The 18,785-nt window shown below is 38.9% G+C and overlaps 1 protein-coding gene across 1 annotated transcript in view; it reads left to right on the top strand.

Moving 5' to 3' along the window:
• Nucleotides 1–4,019: 4,019 nt before the first annotated feature.
• LOC308414908 (short coiled-coil protein-like) overlaps nucleotides 4,020–18,785 on the top strand; it is a gene marked incomplete at both ends in the record, with an annotated part of 103,581 nt that continues 88,815 nt past the window's right edge. Inside the window, one exon of the mRNA XM_080910080.1 lies at nucleotides 4,020–4,263. Within this exon, the coding sequence (XP_080766206.1) occupies nucleotides 4,020–4,263 (244 nt within the window). The remainder of the gene's footprint in view (nucleotides 4,264–18,785) is intronic.

The following is an 18,785-nucleotide window of genomic DNA, read 5'->3' on the forward strand; positions in this document are numbered from 1 at the left end:
CTGAGGCTCTTCCTGGAACGCAGCAATCTGCAGGCAGGCTGACAGTCCTGATGAAACTCAAGAATAGAAATTTAGCATCAGACTAGACATCTGACTGAGTTATTTCACTCAAAGTGGCTGATCACAGAAACTAGAAACAGTTCTAGCCTCTTCCCTCATGTTGGAAGTGTAAGCACACAGAATCAGTCAGACATTTAAGATCTAATCCTTGAACAAGGGAGATAAAGTCCAGCCAAGATCCTACTTTAGCAGCAGACTGCTACACACTGTCACTAACATTACCACCTCTGGACACTTGCCTCTGTGCCAGTAGACTCTTGGCTCTGCTCTGATAATCACACATCAACTCCTGCCATGGGCTTGGAATATCCTATTGGCTCTGCAAAGATCACAACTCTGTAGCTATGGTTCTGAGGGAAATGAAATGGAACTATCAGTCCTCTTTTGGGCTCTGTGCAGCTCCTTACCTGTTTTGAGAATGCTCTCAAACGTGAAGGATGCTCATATACTGGTCACTTACCATTGACCCATTGTTTTAATAGTTCTGGGCTAGATTTGATTTAGGTGTCGAAAGAGATTTTCAGAGTCCTCCCAGGTGCCCAGTCTCTACCATGACATACCTCATTGCTGTGGTCAACCCCACTACATCATTGAAGAGAAATTTCCTTCTCTTCCCAGGGATAACAGAAAAGGTACCCCGAGGGTAATTCCTTACCCATCAAAAGTTTAAAATCTTTTGAAAGGAGAAAGTCTAATCTGAGTGCCACTGAAGAAGTTTAAAAAAGTACTCCAACTTTGTAAAAATAAATTAAGGACAGTCCTAAAGGCACACAGAGGCCAAGCACCTACTTTAACTATGGTCCAGGAGAGTTGGTTGACAACGGCAATTTGGAGTAGAACTTGACAGTTTTACTTATGTGGTATTGGTTTTTCAGGCATGAATAATGCCAGAGTGAGGTGTTCATAGAGGTTTGTATAAAGGTTTCAGAAGATCACTGAGGCCAGGCAATGCATGGCAGGCTAGGGGTGAGGGTGGGGGAATGTTGTTTTTGCATGAAACTGAAGATGAAGCCTAAGGGACAATGGAAGGGCCAGGATTTTGAAGTTTTCAGGACCACGGGGATACTGTAAGAATGGAGTGGAGCCAGAGTGAAAACTCAGGAAGGAATGTGTGCTTGCAGGTGGTATAGCTGGGAGCTGGCATTTTCCAAGTTCTCTGGAGCCCAAATGATTCCATCATAATCCCCAAATGCCCCACTCAGGATGGAAGGATTTAACATTTTCTCGTCTACGTTTTGGCCTTGCTTTGGTCCATTCTTTTTTGTTATGTCCCCATTCCTTTAGTTTCATGTGAAGATGCTTACTCTGTGCCATCGTATGCTAGAAGTATAACTTATTTTTGATGTTATATGGGCTCATAGATAAGAGAGTTCTTGCCTCCCAAAAGAAGCTGTATTTCTGTGCTTGAACAGTGTTGAGAGTGAATACATTTTTTATTATGAGATGGAAATGAGCCTATAGGAAAAGAAAAGTGGAAAGACATGGTTTTAAAATGATGTGTTTAGATGTTAGTTAAATCGACAGTGGATGGGCTTGTGAGTGTTACTCTTGACTGGCAAATTGACAGGACCTGGAATCACTTAGAACACAAAGCTGTGAGGTAGTTTCCAGATTGCTAATTAAGATGAGAAGACCCACCCTAATTGTGTGTAGCGTGAGGAATGGGGGCCTGGACTGAATTAAAAAGAGAGAGCAAGATAAGCATCAGAACTCATTGCTGTCTGCTTCCTCACTAGTGAGACAATGGCCAGCTGCCTCAGGCTCCTGTTTCCATGACTGCCTCACCATGATGGATGGTTCCCTCATACTGTGGGCCCAAATACACACATCATTCCTTAACTTGTTTCTGTTGGAGATTTTTGTCACAGCGACAAGTAAAGTAATTCAGAATGGAACCCGGGCCTTCATTCTTGTTAAGCAACGCTTCTACCATTGAGCTACAACCTCGAACCCCTTCATTAGTGTAGCCAGCTTTATTGGAGGTGGTAGCATTACCAAGCGGGTGAAACTGGCTCTCAGAATGTCAAAAGGGAGCCTTTAAGGTTTCCGTAACCTTGCAGACAACATTACATTTAGTAGTTAGCACTGATCTTTTATTATGTTAAGTTGTCAAAGTTTTGGACTTGGTACTACAGGATAGACTACAGTGGATGGGCTGAATGGCCTGACAAATTGATACCAAGCCGTAAGTGCTTTCCTGTGTTATCTCCTCTATCCCACTGTTAAGGAGCTCCAGTCAGCACCTTGTTGACCCATGTCTGAGTCTTTGCAAGTTTATTAGGCTCCTCTCTTTAGTGCATTATTGCATTCATTAGATCTTCACTCTCATTCAAATGACAGAGCTTTGAATCTCTGCCTGGAAGCCAGAAGTTGACATATGTTTCCGTAGTAGTTTATGCACTCCAAATGACTTTAGTACTTTCCAGCCATTTGTGTGGAAATCATTCAAGACCCAGTATATGCCTGGAACTTTTGATAATAACAAACTTTATTTACACCATGGTTTATACACGCACACGCACGCGCGCGCGTGCACACACACACACACACACACACACACACACACAGTCTTAGTCATTTTTACTGCTGTGAAAAGACATCATGACCAAAGTAACTCTTAAAAATCAAATCATTTAAACTGTAAGCTTGCTTCCAGTGTCAGAGGGTGAGTCTGTAACCACCACGGCAGAGAGCATAGCAGCAGGCAGACAGGTGTGGTACTGGAGCAATGGCTGAGAGCTTACATCCTGATTTGTAGGCAGGAGACAGGGAGAGAACTAGATTTGCCTGGGTTTTTCAATCCCAAAGCCTCACTCCAGTAATATACCTTTGATGGAGCCATATTTCTTAATCCCTAACAAACACTGCCACCAAATGAAGATTAAGCTTTCAAACATGAGTCTGTGGAGGCCATTCTCATTCAGACTGCCTCAACCACAACACACACACACACACACACACACACACACACACACACACACACACACACCACTGATGATATTTATGTCTAAGGCATATAAAATTACCTACATTAAATAATAATACAACAGAATAAATTTAAGGACATACAGTATTGCTACTCTTATATACAATGAGAATTTCTTTAGTACAAGCACTGTAATTCTCAACAGCCACCTACCTATGGCGTAGAGTATATTGTGTGGACATTATTGAACAAAGGGACTATTTATATCTCAGGTGGGAAGGAGTGGAATAATTTGAGATTTAATCACATAACTAGAATGACATGCTTATTTTTAGATTTTCATTAAATATATCCAGGCCGTGGTTAGTGGCAGGCAACTAAAACTGTACAAAGTAAGCCATGGGTAAAGGGGTCAGGTATACTATACACTAAAACCAGCTAGCAACAGTGGCTAAAGCATTTTGCATCTTTGACCAATGTGTTACACCAAGAATGCCACTTTGCAAAATCTCTAACATGCCACTTCATTATGGTTCCAAGACTTTTCTTTCTGAAAGCATTAGTATGTTTGAGCTATTCCTCAAACTCTTTTCTCAGGAGGTAGTTTACTGTGAGCAGTACCTTACAGCATCCCCTCTCCCAAACAGCCTCATAAAACACCAGACTTTGTTTTGGTGCCCAGTAGATTCTACTATAGATGTGTCTTGTTCTGTCACCAGCCTCAAATCTCTATGCCCCATAGACTTCAATGCCTACTTGGGTCTTCTATGCAATTCCTACTATCACATCTCTCAGGGACCATGGAAGGCCTCATGTCTCCAAAAATAAACCCATCACCTTTAAGAAATAACTTTCTCTGTCTGATTTCCCGAGAAATATCCACGACTTGAACCTAACCTTAAAACAAAGCCCAGAGTTGGTCCGAGAGCCGCGACCCCGGGCGTCCTACCTATCCCGCCTCCTCCCTGCGCCTCAGACGGAAGACGGTTCATTAAAGAGTTTGTGTTCAAGAGCTCAACGTCTGTTCCCCAAGATGATGAACGCTGACATGGACGCAGTTGATGCTGAAAATCAGGTGGAACTGGAAGAAGAGACTCGACTTACTAATCAGGTGTTGGAACTCCAACACACACTTGAAGATCTGTCTGCAAGAGTAGGTGCGGTTAAGGAAGAAAATCTGAAGCTAAAATCGGAAAGTCAAGTTCTTGGACAATATATAGAAAACCTCATGTCTGCTTCTAGTGTTTTTCAAACAACTGATAGAAAAGCAAAAGGAAGTAAAGGGTTCACCTCCCTCTCTTCTATGGATTGCTGCTTTTGTTCTTCCCCCTTAAGCTTGGATATGATCCAAAAGTTAGAGTATCTTTGATTGCCTCCCTGAGTATTTATAAAGAGAATGTCAGATCTAGGTAATACTAATGTTTAACAGGAGCATCTCTGAGTTAACATTCTATGTACATGTTAGTCTATAAAAATGTGCACATGTAGAGACTTTATATTAGAATTACAGATATTTATGAAACTTGAAGATGAATGTTTTGCCAATTTGCTTATATATACACATAATGTTTAGCACTGTCTTTTATCATAAGCCTAACTAGTAAAATGTACAAGAAAATAACCACGTTGTGAAAAAGAGACCAAACCCATGTACTGAATGCACAGCTTCTGTACCCTGTGCACCATCTTGTGCCTCTCCTCCATCTGCCTCCTCCTTCCCATCTCCCTCCCCAGGAACTTCAGAGTTATCTCCTACAGAGTAACCTGACTGTAAGTGTTGACACTTAACCAAAATACGATACTTTCTTATCTAAGGCTTGCCATTTGTGATATTTAGTAATAAGATAGGATTGCTGGTTTCTCTTTAATCAACTGAAAATAGATTGAAGCTATAAAGAATGAAGGCTTTTCTTTGAAATGTAAACTGGCACATTGAGAAGCTAAAAACTCCTTATTGCATAAAATAGTCCATTTGGTGTTAAAAAGATAGGGATGCTGGTGTGTGAGAAGTAAAACAAAACAAAACAAAACAAAACAACAACAGAAAAAGGAAAAAAAGGAAGGACTTGAGGAAAGATACAAATAGGAATGAAAACTGGATAAAAAGAAATAACCAACTCCCAGTGTTTTCCCTCTGGATGTGCTTTACCTCTAGCCCACAGCTGCCCTTTGGGGACATAAATGAAAGTGGACTGAGTCTAATGTGAGGGGATTAAGAGACCGGTGAAAAGTTTGGTCTCAAGGTTTATTTGTACCAGGAGATGAACTTTTGCAAAATTAATTAAGAGTATATTAGTATCAGAATCATAAATATAAGAGTTTTGTATATGTGATAATTATTAACCTTAGTGTTTTATCTCAGTTGTATTCCCAGAATTTCTGTAAACTCAACTTAGTTGCAGAATTTTAGTCATTCTTTTAACAATTTTTAAAAATTTAGTTTGTAGCTTCCATTTGATAAGGAGCTGATACCAGAAATAATATTAAGTTCTTATAATAGGAAAGGTCCACTAATGCATCTGCCGGCTCTTAGATAGGCTGCTGACTTGTGGAATCATCTAATGTACTAATGTAAGCCTCGATGGGTGACTTAGTTATCAGGATATGTAATCCTCACATTGCAGACATTTTGCAACCCTTTTGTGACCTTGTTACAAATATTTAAAGTTGTGTTCAAGTTCTGCTTTGCTGTTTAATAAGAAGCTGTTTCAGAAAAAAAAACAAAACAAAACAAAAAACAAAGCCCAGTTCCAGTTCCACTGTGAAACACTCATTTCCGAACATGACCATCTTCCAGAGGCTTTGGCACCAAAACACTGTTTTTGTCTTCACCACGTCCCTTTACTACTGAGAGTTGCCCTTTCTACTTCTGATGCACCCCCTTTGTCTTCCCTCCAGGTTATTCTTCTGCTGATTCCAGAGACTCGGAGGCTTACCTGTACTCACTAAGTATGCTGTGCTTTGTTTGTTTGTTTGTTTTTGTTTTGTTTTGTTTTTTTGGCACACCTCCAGTGTACCCCTTTAAAAATCAGAAGAGTTACATGGTATAGTCCTTTACCTTGGTGGGGGTTATCTTCATATCACCTGATTACTTATACACACAGAGCCTGCAACTATGTGAAGAAAGGGTATTGAATTTCTAGCTTAAAGATGAAGTGGAGAAGCAGGTTCAAGGAGCAACCTCAAGACTAAACTAAGGAAACTGTACTCACACCAGTATTGTTTATAGTACAGGATAATGATTAATACTTGACCAGTGAGTGGATGGATATATTAGGTCACTGGTAAGATGAAGTGATTACCAATCAGAATAGAGACTGCTAAGAGGCCTCAGCAAAGTTCAGATCCTCCATGCTTAACGAAGTAGAGGTGAAGGCCAAGAGCAGGTAATAGCAGAGATTACATTTCCTAGGACTTCAGTGTAAAACGAGAATGGAAATCAGACTTAGATCAATTTAATGAAAAAGAAGGAATGTGCTAGTTTTCATTACCAAAGCAGGGTAAAGCAGCCTCTAGAGACATTTATACTGGGTTTGGTGTTCTCAAATGCTTCCCTGTGGGTATTGGAAAGCACCAAGATGGAAGGCAGAATTGTAGTAAGTTTGCCTTGAGGTGAGCTAACATTGTAAGATTTTCCCTTCTCAAGCTCCCCATCTTCTTGGTAGATCACTTAAATAATCATAGTGCCCTCCAGTGGCCCACTGTGGCTCCAAGGATGAGAAAACCTAAACTACTTGTGTTGGTGTGTTTGTGTTTAGCTCATGAGTCAAAACCTTACCTGTTGAAAGCACACAATCCAACAGTTTTGACACCTACCACTACCACAATCACTTTCAGAACATGTTCATCACCATAAAAAGAAACATATTTATTAGCACCCACTCTCCATTCCCACCTCCAAGCTGTTAAAGAAAACCAGAGCCAAAGAGCAAAGTGACAAAGGCAGATTTTAATCAGGAATGACTGCAATTGGGATAAGAGATCTTATAGTAGAACCTGGCTTAATTCCTAACATAGCATGGACAAATATGGTGTATAGCCCACAGCAGGCTTGGAAGCATAGGATCTGTGGGTGGAAAATTACTCTGAGGAGATGCCAATGGTAGGGTCATTGTGGACAAGCCTTTTAAAATGTTCAGCAAATGATTATGCATGTTAGTATTTTGTTCAAGATTTTTTGCGACCACAATCCTTTAGAGACATTGGTCTGCAGTTTCCTTTGCTTGGGAAGCTTTTTCCTAGATTTGCTGTGAGTGCAATACTGTCCTCAGAGAAGAGGTGGGTAGTCTTCTCTGCTCTTCTACTTTTGGAAGCTTGCAAAGATTGGTTATTTATTCCTTTAACCATTTGGCAGAATCCACCAATAAAGCCATCTAGGATAAAGAATTTTCTCTCTTTTTCTTTCCTTCCTTCTTTCTCTTTCTTTCTTTCTTTCTTTTCAATCTCAATATCAGTTTAGTTGAATTTAGATCCAGTTGAATTTAGAAGTTTCATTCTATTTAAACATTTTTCATAAAATACATTTTGATCACGGGGTCTGTTTTGTGTTGCACAACTATTCCTGGGTGTGAGAACTGTGCTGCAGTGTGGTAGATATACACAGGGATACTACATTAAGGAAAACCGGATTTTCCATTTTCTAGTAAGTAAAAATTGCAAGTTTCTTCTTGGTTAGGGATGAGTCTTTGTGTCCACTTTCTCTTCTCAGTGCTGATTTTTTTTTGTTTGACCCTGTGCAGGATTTTTGTGCACTGCCCAGTCTCAGTGAGTTCATATAGGTATCTGTTTTGTTGAGTCTGATAAATGTTAGTTCCTTGGAGTCCTCCACCATCTCTGGCTCTTTCCTTCCACTCTTCCTCATACAATCCTGTACCTTGAGAAGAGGGGTTGATGAAGACATCCCACATAGAACTGAGTGCTCCAAAGTCACTAACTCTTTGTGCATTACCTAGCTGTGGGCCTCTGCGTTTATTCCCATCTACTGCAAGGAGAAAGGATTGAATGATGTACTGATCTATGCATATAGCAATGTCATTTTATTTCCATATTCTTTTAGCAGAATAATAGAATTATATTTTCCCCTTGACCCCATGACATATTTGATTTCAGGTTTGTGGGTACTTTAATAATATCAAATATGGATTCTATCTCATAGAGTGAAACTTAAAATAAAATTGAAAAGTAGTTGGTTACTCCCATAACATTTGCACCAATACTGAATCAGTATTTATTACATGAAGGTTGCTGTTGTAGATCACAGGGTTTGTAGCTGTGTGATAATGATGACTAACTTTCTCCTCTGGTAGCATACAGAGTACTTCCTGTAAAAGTAACTTTTATTCATTAGATGTAATTGATGTCTGGGAGGCTTACTGCTGAACAAACTCACTTTTTCTAGCTCTTTCTAAACTCTGGCTGGCTGGTTCAACTCAGCTTTTCTGGCTCAGTCTCCTCTGCAAGCTGACTAATTCAATCCGGCTTCTCCCAGTTTCTGATGGGATCACTTTGTATGGAAAGATTGCCTCTGAACTCTCTGAACTGTTTCCAAATCAACTGAGCACAACTGAATTTGGTTCACTCTCTCCCTCAATGACCTTTAAGTACTCTCTTTCCTGTGCCACGTGTTAATTTTGTATCCTCTTACATGACAGAGTGTTTCTTGGCTGTATGAGTTTCCTGGTAGAGTCTTTAGTGTATAAAATCTTACTACCTGCAAAAAGATGTGTTGACTTCTTCCCTTCCTATTCTATCCCCTTGATCTCCTTCAGTTTTCTCATTTCTCTAGCTAAGGCTAAGTACTATATTGAATATGTATGAGGATAGTGGACCACCTTGTCTTGTTCCTGATGTTAGTGGAAATGCTGTGAGTCTCTTTCCAGTTAGGTTTATGTTGGCTCTGAACTTGCTGTAATTGCCTTCATTGTGCTGCAGTATGTTCCTTGTATCTCTGTTCTCTCCAGGACTTTGATCATGAAGGGATGCTGAATTTTGTCAAAGCCTTTTCTGAGTCTAATGGAATGATCATGTGGTTTTCGTCATTTAGTCTGTTTATGTGGTGGATTAAATTTATTGATTTACATATGCTAAATCACCCCTGTATCTGTGAGATGAACTGATAGTGGTGGATAATCTTTTTGATGTGTTTTTGGATTCAGTTTATAAGTACTTCATTGAGAATTTTTGCATCATTTTGTTTGGGCATCAGGGTTATATCAGCTTTATATAAAACAGGTATCTGTTGTGATGTCCCCTTTTCATCTCTAATTTTATTAATTTAGTTCTCTGTCTTTTGGTTAAATTTCGCTAAGACTTTGCCAATCTTATTGATTTTCTCAAAGAGTTAACTCTTCATTTCATTGATTTTTTTGTTGGTTTTTCTCCTATTTCACTGATTTCCATTCTCAGTGTGATTATTTCTTCTCTCTTACTCCTTTTGAATATTATTTATTATTGTTTTTCTTGAGTTTTCACGTGTGTTGCTAATATACAAATATGAGATCTCTCCTATTTTTGTATAGGCACTTACTGCTATGAACTTGCCTCTTATAACTGCTCTTGTTTTCTCCATAGGATTAGTTATATCATGTTTCCATTTTCATTCAATTCTAATAAATTTTGATGTCTTTATGAATTTTTGTCTTGACCAAATTTTTGTTCACTAATGAGTTGATCAGCTTCCTAAGATTGTATATTTTCTGCTACTTCTCTTGTTTCTGCTTCTCCAGCTTTACTTCATTGTGGTCAGACAGGTATTATTTAAATTTTATTGTATCTGTTGAGAGTTGCTCTGTGTCCTCCTATATGGTAAGTTTTGGAGAAAAGTCCATGAACTGTTGAGAAGAATTATATTCTTTGGTTTTTGGGAAGAATGTTCAATAGATGCCTTGATTTTTCACATATTTAACCCACACATTTCTCTGTTTAGTTTTTTTATAAGTGGGGAAGATGACTTGTTTATTCGTGAGAGTGGGGTTTGTGTCAACCACTACCACTGTGCGTACTGTCTAGTTTTTATGTCAACTTGACCCAAGCTAGAGTCGTATGAGAGGGCCTCAATTGAGTAAATGCTTTCATAAAATCCAGATGTAGAGTGGCAGGCCTGTATGGCATTTTCCTAATTAGCGATTGATTTGCGGGTGAGCAGCCCATTGTGGGTTGTGCCATCCTGGACTGGTGATCCTGGATTCTATAAAAAAGCAGACTGAACAAGCCATGAGGAGCAAGACCGTAAGCAGCACTCCTTCATGGCCTCTGCAGCTCTTTCTTTCAGCTTCATGCCTGGTTTGAATTTCTGTTCTTTCTGCCTTTGTTGATGCAGAGGCCATGGAAGTGTAAGCAAAATAAACCCTTTCCTCCCCACATTGTTTTTAGTGATGGTGTTTTGTTACAACAATAGAAACCTCGACTAAGACACACTGTGTTAAGATCAATATGTGATTTTAGCTGTAAAAGTCTTTGCTTTATGAACTGGGATGTCCTTGTGTTTGTACACAAATAGTTAAAATTATAATATCTCTATAAAAATATCCTTTGGTGAGTATGCAGTGTCTTTCCCTACATGTTCTTATTAGTTTTAGTTCAAAGCCTATTTTGTCAGATATTTAAAAATAACAATTATGCCTGTTTGCTTCTTGGGTTTATTTCCTTGGAATACCTTTTTCCATCCTTTTACCTTAAGGTGATATATGTCCTTGATGCTGAGGTATATTTCTTGAATGCAGTAGAAGAGTATTCAGTCTGTTAGTCTGTGACTTTTTATTTGAGAATTGAGAATATTAATACCTCTATATTGTTAATAAGCATATTGTTGATATTAGTACTACATTTGTATTATTAATGAGCATTATTTATTGATTTCTGTTCATTTGTTGTTGTGCTGTGGGATTTTCTCTTCTTTTGATTTACTTTTCTAAGATTATTTATTTCTGGTATCCTCTTGGGTGTAGTTAACCTCTACAGATTGAAGTTCCCCTTCTGTATGCTGAATTAATGGGCAGAAATTGCTTAACATTTTCTTCCTTTCTTTTATTGGATATTTTCTTTATTTACATTCCAAATGTTATCCCCTTTCTTGGGTTCCCCTTTAGAAAGCCCCTACCCTGTCCCCTCCCCCTGCTTCTATAAGGGTGCTCCTCCACCCATCCACTCCGCACCGCCTCCCTGCCCTGGTATTTCCCTACACTAGGGTATTGAACCTTCACAGATCAAAGGCTTCTCCTCCCACTGATGCCCAACAAGGACATCCTCTGCTACATATGCTGCTGGAGCCATGGGTCCCTCCAAGTGTACTCTTTGGTTGATGATTTAGTCTCTGGGAACTCTGGGGGTCTGTTTGGTTGATTGTTCTTCCTATGGGAGTACAAACCCCTTTTGACTTTGTTTTTACTTGGAACTCCCCCCTTCATTGATTGTGTTAGTTTTGGTGGGTATAGTAGTCTGTGCTGGCATATGTGGTTTCTTGGAGCTTGTCAAACATCTGTCCAGGCTCACCTGGTTTTCAGGGTCTCCATTGAATAGTCTGATGTTATTCTGATGGGCCTGCATTTATATGTGACATGATCATCTCCCTTGTCATTTTTAATATTCCTTCTTTGTTCTGTACATTTAATGTTTTTTTTGTGACATTGTTTTATTCTTTGTGGTTTTGAACTGCATTCTAATTTTGAACACATTCCATTAAACTAGAGTGGATGTTAGGAGAAATTCTCAGCAACAATATTAATTTTTTAATTCTTACTTGACATTTTATTTAATATTGAAAATTACCTTCAAGTACCTTTATATACTTGTAGAAGTCCTCTGAGGTTTAGCTGCTCATCTCCAAAGACAGAGCATTGCCCATTTTGTAAATCTGTGAGACCTGAAGACAATTTACATGATCACTAACAACTTTTTCCAAAAAGTAATTCATTTCTAATAAAAGCAAATATATAAACTAAAATAGTTTTCAACTGTCTCTGCATAAACTTAAATAAATCGTGCTCATGTATTTTGTAAATATGAGCTTCATTTTTGATAATTTTACTATATAATTTTTTTCAAAATTGTCTCATAATACTTAACAAACATTGATATTCAGTAAATGTAGTTAATCAGGTTTTGTATTAAAACCACCTTCAAAAAAATCTCTATACAACAAGAAAACTTTGACTATTTCCATGTTACACTTTGTTTTACATGTACTTTATGCTCATTGCAATTATTAAGTTTTCAATGCATACTATCAAACCTTTAAAAATCAAGTACTGACTAAAAAATATATTCATATAGTTTTATGTAAAAATTATTTTAAAATCTGAAAAAACAGTACTGACAAAAATTATTATGTGTCATCTGAGTTTCTCTCATAGAAATGTCTATTTGGTATTTTGTGCGCCTTTTGTACCTTGATAGGCATCTTTCTATTCATCTATTTAGAGAGATTTTATTTTATGATTAAAACTCCCTATTTTATGTGCCTTTGACCTGGGTTTTTAAATTCCTTTTATACTTAATATTTGTAGGTTTTCTTTTTCACACCTCCCATATTTTCTGGATGCTTTGTGACTGAACTTTTTAAAAAAGATTTAACAATTTGAAGCAAAAAAATCTAAGAAAGACTGACTTATTCATTTATCCTACCTCATTTTCATGACCTGGGATTATCTTTTCCACATTTCTTAATCTTCTGGTGAGCCTTACCTCTGAGATTTTTGATATCCTGAATTTTTCATTTCAAATTTTATTTCAGTTCAAGTTTTCTTTAGTGATTATGTTTCTTTGTTAAATTCAACTTTCATGTTGAAAGCGAATTTGTTTCATTCAACTATATATTCACAATCTCCATTGAGGCATTTATTCATATCCTCTTTAAAGCCCTTGGACATATTCAAAATTTCTATGTTGAAGCCCTGTTCTTGTGCTGTGGTGCCATTGCCTTGCTTAGGACATATTACACTAAGGCTGTTGGCTTCTAGAAGAGGTATATGGTTTTGGCGCTTCAATTTTTTTTTTTTTTTGCACTGGATCTAGGCACCTAGTGTTTGTTATGTTGGGTAAATTACTGTTATTTATGATGGATCCTAGCTAAGTTTGGTGGCTCTGAGTACACTGTGTCCTAACCTAGTGTAGTAGAGAGTGGTTCTGCAGGCTGATGGGTATCAGAAAAAATGTGCTAGAAACTAGGCCACGTCTTTTCATTATGACTATTATATTTATTTTTAAATTAATATTTGATCTTAGATCAACCTTGGATCTGGAAAGATGGCTCAGCAGTAAAAGCACTGGCTGCTCTCAAAGAGGTCCTGGAGTTGATTCTCAACACCAACATAGTCACTCACATGTGTAACTCCAGTTTCAGGGGATCCAATGCCTCTTCTGGTCTCCATGGGCACTGTATACATGTCAGACACAGACATACATGCAGGCAAAACACTCATACATCTAAAATAAGTGTTTCCTTTAGTTCATCTGTTCTTATGGTTGTTTCCTCTGATCCATTCCAGCAGTGTATATTTGTCTTAACTCAGTATGTACTCACAAACTAGAATAGTGCAATTTGTTCATTTTTAAGATTTATTTTTAATTTTGTGTATGTGTGAGGGTATGTGCACATGAATAGAGGTACTTGTATGTGCCAAAGGTGTTGGATCCCCCAGAGCTGCAATTAGACAGTTATAAGCCACCTGACATGAATGCTGGGAACCAATCTCAGGTTGCTTGGAATGGCTGTATTCACTTGCAACTAATGAGCCATCTTTCCAGCCTGCTAAGATATACACATTTTAAAGAAAAGAAATTTGAGATCTAGATAAATACCTCAGTAAGAACTCTCACTACTCTTATGGAGGTCCTAAGTTCAGTTTCCAGAACCCATATAGTACCTCACAGCCTTCTGACCTCTACAGGCTTAAACATACATGTGGTGCACATACATACAGGCAGGAATAAAATAAAATAATTTAACTAAAGGGAGAAAAGAAATTTACTTCAAACAGTTCTAAATACTGGAAAGTCCAAATCAGAGTACCTACTACTATCTGCTAAAAGCTTTCCTGTGTGTCCTCACAATGCTAAAGGTAACATGACAAATGGTGGGCTAACATTGCACCTTCACACCGCATAAGAGAGAGAGATCAAAATCGCAACTAAGTCCTTTTAGACTACTATCAATTCATTCATGAAGACTGCTCTCTCATGGCCTCAAGACCTCCCACAAGGCTCTACCCCTAACAATGTTGTCTGTCTATCTATCTATCTATCTATCTATCTATCTATCTATCTATCTATCTATCTTTTATCTATCTATCTATCTATCTATCTATCTATCTTTTATCTATCTATCCATCTATCCATCTATCTATCTGTCTGCTTTCTGTCCATCCATTCATCCATCCATCCATCCATCCATCCATTCATCCATCCATCTGTATATTTGCATTGTGTAGGTAGTACTTGCTGTGGTGCATTTGTGGACAAAGGACAACTTGTCAGTTCTCTTCTTTTGTGTGTGAGTTTCTGGAGTTGAAATAAGATTGTCAGGCTTAGTAGCAAGTACCATTACCCTCTGAGTTATCTCATTTGATCCACATATGATTATTGTGTGTAGGTATTGGTATGCATACAGGCATGTCTCTCTGTGTGTGTATATGAGAGAGAGAGAGAGAGAGAGAGAGAGAGAGAGAGAGAGAGAGAGAGAGAGAGAGAGAGAGAGAGAGACCAAACACTGATATCTGATGTCTTACACTATAACTTTCCACCTTATTTTTGGAGACAGAGCTTCTTAGTGAACTTGGAGCTCACCAAAGAAGCAAAGCTATCTAGTTAGCAATCCTCTAAGCTCTTTGTATTTCTTGGATTCTTCATGGATATAAAAGATCCAAACTCAGGTATGTGTTGGCAGAACATTTTCAAGTGAACCATATCTTCAGCCTCTACATGTGAGTTTTTGGGAACACATTCAGGCCATAGCATTCTTTCCCTGTTTCCCTCTGTTTATGTTCTTTTCTCACATCCATTCTATTTCTCTAACCCTCAGTGTCTTAACTCATTCCAGCACCAACTCAAAGATCATCTAAATCTTTGAGGAGACTCAGGGCATGGTTTATCCTGAGGCAAATTCTCTCCAGATGTGCGGACATGGACATAATTTAACAAGTTCATTGCCACTCTGTAAAGCTTGAGAAATTAAACACTACTTCCAAAATTCAAGGATGGAAAGGACACTCCTCAAATATTTCTATCCCCAAAGATAGAAATATGGAAAAATAAAGAGTAAAGGGGACTAAGGATGTCTACAATCCAACAGGGTAAATTACATTAAATCTTAGCTGGACCATGATTCCCAAGGGTAGAGAGACTCCCAAGGCTTTACTGGACACAGACCAGGCTTTAACTCTCATGAGCTTAAGTCACTTTTCTGATTTCTGCACTGGGAACTGGTAATTTGGTAGTTCTGGGATTTGCAGGGGTGGAGGACAAGTTTGCACTCAGAGTTCTTCTAAGAATTGCCATACATGGGGTTATCTCTACCTGGGCCCCAAGGCTTTCTGAGGCATTCTTTAAAACCTAGCTCTAGGCAGCCTTGCCAATCTGCTGAGGTTTTGGGTATTAGAGACTGAAGCCAGAGTCATCTCCTCCCCACTTTTTTATTAATACAATATCCCACTAATTGCACAAGCTGGATTTGAATTCACTGTGTAGCTCAAGTTGGCCAGAACATTGTAGTCTTCCTACTTTAATCTCCTGGTTGCTGAAATACATACCTGTGTCACTGGATTCAACTTCCTGCACAGATCTTGTACTCTGTGCACCTGCAGAATTAGCATCACAAGGATGCTACTAAGGTTCATTGCTTGCATGTATAGGAGCAGTGCTTGGAACCATATTCAGGCTTGCTTGAGACAAAGTGACCTGACATGGTCTGAGCACTGAGGCCACAAGTACCCTGGTGCCTGTCTTTAAGGAATTATGCCTCCTTCGAGGCACTGGCATAGCAACCCAATGAGAGGGACAGCCTTAAAGATTTCTGAGATGCCCTCTGCCCTCACAGCCATTTTCTTAATGTTATAATGAATAGCACTGGCTTCCTCCAAATCTATTGAATGAAAAAAGAAAACAAAAGGAAAGGAAACTGACTGATCCTAGGTATGGTTTTGAAACCAGGTCCATCTCCATCCTTTAGGAGGAGAAGGTTTATTATAGATATGTGAGAAAGCACAGTCAGGGTCAGGGTCACCTAGGAGAGTTCAGAGTGGATATACCCAGACAGAGCTATGCCATGTGTAGAGATGGGCAAAGGAAGGGATAGGAGACAGGAGAGGGAAAAGAGAGAAATGAGGTGCAGCAGCAAGGAGGCCCAAGGGCACAAAGAGAGCAGATAAAGAAAATGGTTGGGTTATATAGGGAAGGGCAGCCCAACCCCTAGGCTGGAGAAGTTAGGGTTGGGGCTGGGGTATGCTAGCCAGGAGGGCCCTGTAACAGGTAGAACTGAGGGATGAGGAGAGAACCTGGCAGCCAGGTACCTTGGATATATTAAATAGGCACCTCACCATTTGTCTCAAGTTTGAAACCTAACATCTATAGCAATCGCTTTCTTAAACAGTTGCTTGCCCATCTCAGTTTTATTCTCTTAAAAACACTTATTTTATTCTTTATATGGCCAAGCTAAAAAATTTACAAGAATATGTATTCTTCCTTTTTCAGAAATTAATTTGTTATAGATTATAAAGAGGTTTATATTAGGTTTTATTATAAAAAATTCAAACTGTCCAGGAACAGCAGAGATCCAGGGACATAGGCCTGGTGAGACTGCGCTGCGAGTAACCGGGACACAGAGAGGTCTGGACCAAGTGCCCGGAAAGTGCGCATTCCCCCCCCCCCATTGGTTCAGGGGAGCAGGAACTCTGTCATAGGGTCTCAGTTTCCACCTGGAGGGTCCTTGTGTGCAGAACAAGCAATAAGGCCATCTGCCACCAGGAACAGCTGAGATCCAGGGACACAGGCCAGGTGAGACTGAGCTGCAAGTAGCCAGGGTGCAGAGAGCTCTGGGTCGAGCGCCCGGAAAGCACCACCCCACCCCAATAGGTTTAAGGGAGCAGAAACTCTGCTGTAGGGACTTGGTTTCCACCCGGAGGTCCCTTGCGTGCAGAACAAATGCTCAGGTCATCTGCCACTGGGAACAGAGGAGATCCAGAGACACAGGCCTGGTACACAGGAGAGACGGGAACCAATCACTGACAACAAGAACATGTATAATCACAGACAACAAGATGGCAAGAGGAAAGCGAAAGAACTCACCTTAGGGAAACCAAGACAAAATGGCAACACCAGAACCCAGCTCTCCCATCACGGCAAACAGCAGAATGCCAAACACTCCAGATAAAGAAGATTCAGACCTGAAATCATACCTCAAGATGATGATAGAGATCCTTAAATAAGAACGGGAGGAAAAGCATTAAGAAATAGAAACTTTTAAAGAGGAAACAAGAAAAACACTCAAAAAAATCAAAGAACTGAAGAAAAACAGAACCAAAGAGATGAAGGAATTGAAGAAGGAATTTAAAATGGAAATGGAAACAATAAAGAAAACACTAAAAGAGACAACCCTAGAGGTAGAATACCTAAAAAAGAAATCATGAGTCACAGATGCAAGCATCTTCAAAAGACTACAAGAGATGGAAGAGAGAATCTCAGGGGCCGAAGATAACATTGAAAACATAGAGGAAACAGTCAGAGAAGATGCAAAAGTCAAAAAAATCCTAATCCAAAATGTCCAGGAAATCCAGGACACAATGAGAAGACCAAACCTAAGGATAAAAGGAATAGAAGAGGGGTAAGAATATCAACTAAGAAGCACAGTAAATATCTTCAACAAAATCCTGGAAGAAAACTTCCCTACCCTTAAGAATGAGATGACCACGAGCATAAAAGAAGCCTACAGAACTCGAAATAGAACTCCAGAAAAGAAATTCCTCCTGACACATAATAGTCAAAATGCCAAGTTCCCATAGCAAAGAAAGAATACTAAAAGCAGTAAGGGAAAAAGGTCATGTAACATATAAAGGCATACCAATCAGAATCATACCCGACTTCTCAACAGAGACTATGAAAGCTAGAAGATCCTGAACAGACATCATGCAGACCCTTAGAGAGCACAATTACCAGCCCAAGCTGCTATACCCAGCAAAACTATCAATCACCATAGATGGAGAGATGAAGATATTTCAAGACAAATCAAAATTTACACAATATCTGACCACAAACCCAGCACTACAATGAATTATAGGTGGAAAACCCAATACAATGTGGGGAACTACATCCTAGTAAGAACAAGAAAATACCTAAGCAAGAAAACCAAAAGAAGAAAGACACACAGGCACAATTCTACCTCCAAAAGCAAAAAGAGCAGGAAACAACAATGATTATTCCTTAATATCTGTTAACATAAATGGACTAAATTCCCCAATAAAAAGATATAGGCTATCAGACTGAATACATAAACAGAATCCAGCATTGGGCTGCATATAGAAAACTCATCTCAGAGACAAAGATAAACACTATATCAGAGTAAAAGGATGGGAAAAACTTCCAAGCAAATGTCTCCAAGAAGCAAGCTGGAGTGGCCATTCTAATATCGAATAAAGTAGATTTTCAACCAAAAGTTATCAAAAAAGATAAGGAAGGACACTTTTTACTCATTACAGGGGAAATCTGTCAGGAGGAACTCACAATTCTTAACATATATGCTCCAAATACAAGAGCACACATATTCATAAAACAAATTTTACTAAAGCTCAAAAAATACATTGCACCCCAAACA

Source organism: Micromys minutus, assembly GCF_963924665.1.
Source record: "Micromys minutus genome assembly, chromosome: X".
In the NCBI taxonomy this organism is placed as follows: Eukaryota; Metazoa; Chordata; class Mammalia; order Rodentia; family Muridae; genus Micromys; species Micromys minutus.